Genomic DNA, 5,134 nt, shown 5'->3' on the forward strand with positions numbered 1-5,134 from the left:
GAGATCGTGCCATTGCACTGCAGCCTGGGCAACAAGAGCGAAACTCCATCTCAAAAAAAAAAAAAAAAAAGAAAATACATAACATTATTAAGATTGAACCATTTTTTTTCTGGAAAGAAAAGGCTAAAAGCTTCCCAATAGAAGAATTTAAGAGGGATATTTCATCTAAGAGTGGAAAAAAAACAAAAGAAGGCAGAAGAAAGGATCGGCTAATTTCCTTTCATTTAGATTATCAGCTTTCCAGGTTTCCTGCCCTCACAGTCACCCACCAGGTCCCCTTGAACATGCCCATCACCTGCCCACCCCATAGGCCTTCAGCACCCTTAAGCACTGCCCCGGTTCTACTTCTCCTAAACCCAGATCTGCTTTGAACTTGAACTGAGGTGTAGGCTGGCTGAGTAGCAAGTGAAGCACCTGGTAGAGCCACTCAAGAAGAGACCCCAAGCTCATTAATTTGGCTCCAAATTTGATCATTTCATAATCCACCTTGGCTAATGCTCTGGGGATGCTGAACATTGTAGCATGAATGTGGGATGACACTGATGATACGGATACTGTCCTTTTAGGATTTCTTGGTGTCCCTGTGGAGCCATTGAGCCTTACCCCTTACTGGAGGCTGCAGGACCCTCTACACACAGACAGCTGTCCAGCACGGAAGGTGGCCTGAGGCCCAGGGTGAACATGCCAGCTAATGGGACATCACCCCAGGGATTCCCTGCCCTGATTCCGGGAGAACCTGGCAGGTCTTTTGAGGTGAGGAGGAGGATCCTATATATTTTTCTATATGTTGTTTTAGTTTATCTATTTTTAGTTAAATTTATATTTTGGGATAATTGTAGATTCAAATGCGATGTACCATTTACCTAGTTTTTGTCCCCAGTAGTAACATCTTGTAATACCCAGGATATTGACATGCAGAGCATTTCCATCCTCACAAGGATCCCCCATGTTGTCATTAAACAGACACAACCACTTCACTTCCTCCATCACTCCCCTCTTAACTCCGGGTCACCACTAATCTGTTCTCCAATAGTATAATTTTTTCATTTCAAGAATGTTGTGGCTGGACGCGGTGGCTCACGCCTGTCACCTGTAATCCCAGCACTTTGGGAGGCCAAGGTGGGTGGATCACTTGCAGCCAGGAGTTTGAGACCAGCCTGGCCAACATAGTGAAATCCTGTCTGTACTAAAAATACAAAAATTAACCGGGTGTTGTGGTGCGCACCTGTACTCCCAGCTGCTCAGGAGGTTGATGCCGGAGAATCGCTTGAACCTGGAGGCGGAGGTTGCAGTAATCCGAGATCACATCACTACACTCTGCCTGGGTGACAGAGTGAGACCCTGTCTCACAAAAAAAAAAGAAATGTTGTATTTGCTGGGCATGGCGGCTCATGCCTGTAATCCCAGCTCTTAGGGAGGCAGAAGCGGGAGGATAGTTTGAGCCTAGGAGTTTGAGACCTGCTGGGCAATATAGTGAGACCCTGTTCTCCATGAAAAGGAAAAAAAAAAAAAAAAAGAAAAAAAAAAAAAAAAAGGACAAAAACAAGATACTGTTGTATTATTCAGATTGTACAATATGTACCTTTTGGGACTGGCTTTCGTCATTCAGCAAAATTCTGTGGAGATATCAATAGTTAACAGTATATCAATAGTTCATTCCTTTTTTTTTTTTTTTTTTTTTTTTTGAGACAGAGTCTCGCCCTGTCAGCCAGGCTGGAGTGCAATGGTGCGATCTTGGCTCACTGCAACCTCTGCCTCCCCGGTTCAAGCTATTCTCCTGCCTCAGCCTCCCAAGTAGCTGGTATTACAGGTGTGCACCACCACACCTGGCTAATTTTTTGTATCTTTAGTAGAGACGGGGTTTCACCATGTTGGCCAGCCTGGTCTCTAACTCCTGACCTTGTGATCCACCTGCCTCAGTCTCCCAAAGTGCTGGGATTGCAGGTGTGAGCCACCGTGCCCTGCCCATTCCTTTCTCTGCTGATACTTTTCCATGGCATGGATGTACCACACAGTGTAACCATTCACTGGTTGAAAGACATCCTGGTTGTTTCTAGTTGTTGGATATTATGAATAAAGATCCTATGATAGTTTGTGTAAGGTTTTTGTAGGGATGTGATATTGTGAAATATATAATGGTATTTCCTGGCAAACAACTCCTAATATCCTCAGAATCTCTAAAGTAGTAAAGTGTCTTTTTGTATGCTAATGAGTTGACTGATGCCTGGCAGTCCCTAGGCAGCTTCCGAATGGGGCTGGTCACAAGAAAGACTAAGGTAGGTTTAGAGGGTTGGGACCCTCCAACCACCTGGGAGGGGAGAGGGTGCTGACAGTCAAGTCGATCCACAAGGGCAAATGATTTAATCAATCATGCCTATATAATGAAGCCCACCTAAAACCCCAAAAGAATAGTTTGGAGAGCTCTGGGTAGCCGAACGCATGGGGATTCCTGAAGGGTGGTGCACCCAGAGAGGGCATGAAGACTCCAGGCCCCTTCCCCCATGCCTTGCCCTGTGTATCTCTTTATTTGACTGTGATTTGTTTGTATTTGGTTTTTGTTTTTGTTTTTGTTTTTGTTTTTGTTTTTTTGAGATGGAGTTTCGCTCCTGTTGCACAGGCTGGAGTGCAATGGTGTGATCTCGGCTCACTGCAACCTCTACCTCCTGGATTCAAGCGATTCTCCTGCCTCAGCCTCCCGAGTAGCTGGGATCACAAGCATATGCCACCACGCCCAGCTAATTTTGTATTTTTAATAGAGATGAGGTTTCTCCATGTTGGTCAGGCTGGTCTCAAACTCCCGACCTCAGGTGATCGCCTGCCTCGGCCTCCAAAAGTGCTGGGATTACAGGTGTGAGCCACCAAGCCTGGCCTGAATTTGTATTCTTTAAAATATCCTTTATTGGTGGGAGAGGTGGCTTATGCCTGTAATCCCAGAACTTTGGGAAGCCAAGGCTGGAGAATTGCTTGAGTCCAGGAATTCAAGACCAGCCTGGGCAACAAAGTGAGACCCCATCACTACAAAAAATAAAACAGGTGGGGCACGGTGGCTCATGCCTGTAATCCCAGCACTTTGGAAAGCTGAGGTGGGAGGATTGCTTGAGGTCAGGAGTTCGAGACCAGCCTGACCAACACGATAAAACCTCATCTCTACTAAAAATACAAAATTTAACTGGGTGTGGTGGCGGGCACCTGTAATCTCAGCTACTCGGAAGGCTGAGGCAGGAGAATCACTTGAACCTGTGAGGCGGAGGTTGCAGTGAGCCGAGGTCACACCACTGCAATCCAGTCTGGGCAAAAGAGTGAGACTCTGTCTTAAAAAAAAAAAAAAATCCTTTATAATAAACCAGTAAACATAGTCAGTTTTGTGTTTCCTGTTGAGGGTAAGCGGCCACTGTCTGGGCCGGTGGCTCACAGGTAAAAGAATTGACCACGACAGTTGTAGGTAAAGAAAGGCAGATTTATTAGAGAAAGTAGGAAAATACATTGCAAGAGAGCAACGGGTAGAATCAGCAAAAGAGGAACTGACTTCGAGGAAACGAAGGCTTGCTGGAGATTTTATAGGATGGTTCTTGATCTGTTTGATAACGCCAAGGTAGCAGGGAGCTAACTTGCATTCTTCTATCAGCCGAGGTGTTTGATGATGAATTGGAGTGTTTGATGATAAGCAGGAAGTTTATGAGTTATGTACGTTATTTGCTCAAGAGTACTATATGTCCTGGGCCATAAAGAAAGACAGAGCCGTAACTTAAACTTACCTGCGTCTTCTTTTTGTTTATATGCCCTGGACCAACTCCTTTTCCCTAATTAGGACTGCACATTTCCCTGAACTTTTTTTTTTTTTTTTAAAGGCAAAGTCTCTCTGTTGCCCAGGCTGGAGTACAGTGACAGCTTACTGCAGCCTCAGCCTCCTGGGTTCAAGTGAGCCTTCCAAGTAGCTAGGACCACAGGTGTGTGCCACCACGCCCAGCTAATTAAAAAAAAAATTTTTTTTTTTGTACAGATGAGGTGCCACTTTGTTTCCCAGGCTGATCTTGAACTCCTGGCCTCAATCAATCCTCCCTCCTTAGCCTCCCAAAGTGCTGGCATTACAGGCATGAGCCACTACTCCCAGCCTTTCCTTGAGTTCTATGAGCCACTCTAGCAAATTAATTGAACCCTAGGAGGGGATTGTGGGAAGCTTAACTTGTAGCTGGTCAGTAAGAAGCTCTGGAGTCTGAAGTGGGAGTAGTCTTCAGAACTGAGCCCTCAACCTGTGGGACCTGATGCTATGTCCTGGAAGATAGTGTCAGAATGGAATTGAATTGGAGGACACCCAGCTGTTGTCTACTGCAGAATTGACCTCTTGCTTGATGTGTGAAGAAAATTCCTCACTCATCTGTTGTCACAGCGTGTTATGAGAGTCTAGTAGGAGAAACTGTGTTTGTATTTCTACTCCTACACAGTGGGGTAAATGCATGAGAGGACAATTGCGGGATTATATGCCAAGTGCATATAGAACAGAATTAATAGACAATCTTTTTTTTTTTTTGAGACAAAGTCTCACTCTGTCGCCCAGGCTGGAGTGCAGTGACGTGATCTTGGCTCACTGCAACCTCTGCCTCTCGGGCCCAAGTGCTTCTCCTGCCTCAGCCTCCCAAGTAGTTGGGATTACAAGTGCCCGCCACCACACCCTGCTAATTTTTTATATTTTTAGTAGAGACAGGGTTTCACCACGTTGGCCAGGCTAGTCTCTAACTCCTGACCTCAGGTGATCCACCTGCCTTGGCCTCCCAAAATGCTGGGATTACAGGCGTAAGCCACCACACACAACTTTTTTTTTTTTTGGATGAGACGGAGTCTCTATCTGTCACCCAGGCTGGAGTGCAGTGGCACAATCTCAGGTCACTGCCACCCCCGCCCCGGGTTCAAGCAATTCTCCTGCCTCAGTCTCCTAAGTAGCTGGGATTATAGGCACCCATCACCATGCCCGGCTAATTTTTTTGTATTTTTAGTAGACACAGGGTTTCACGATGTTGGCCAGGTTGGTCTCGAACTCCTGACCTCAGGTGATTCGCCTGCCTCAGCCTCCCAAAGTTCTGGGATTACAGGCGTGAGCCCCGAGCCAGGCTGACAATCTTTTTTTTTTTTTTTTTTT

The 5,134-nt window shown here is 45.9% G+C and overlaps 1 protein-coding gene across 1 annotated transcript in view; it reads left to right on the forward strand.

The window, feature by feature from the left end:
* Window positions 1-601: 601 nt before the first annotated feature.
* The window catches only part of ZNF157 (zinc finger protein 157), a 50,582-nt gene continuing 46,049 nt past the window's right edge, over window positions 602-5,134 (forward strand). The window contains exon 1 of the mRNA XM_011982845.1: window positions 602-753. Coding sequence (XP_011838235.1) covers window positions 682-753 — 72 coding nt within the window. The 5' untranslated portion in view covers window positions 602-681. The remainder of the gene's footprint in view (window positions 754-5,134) is intronic.

The sequence above is a fragment of the Mandrillus leucophaeus genome, unplaced genomic scaffold, assembly GCF_000951045.1.
Source record: "Mandrillus leucophaeus isolate KB7577 unplaced genomic scaffold, Mleu.le_1.0 Scaffold243, whole genome shotgun sequence".
In the NCBI taxonomy this organism is placed as follows: domain Eukaryota; kingdom Metazoa; phylum Chordata; class Mammalia; order Primates; family Cercopithecidae; genus Mandrillus; species Mandrillus leucophaeus.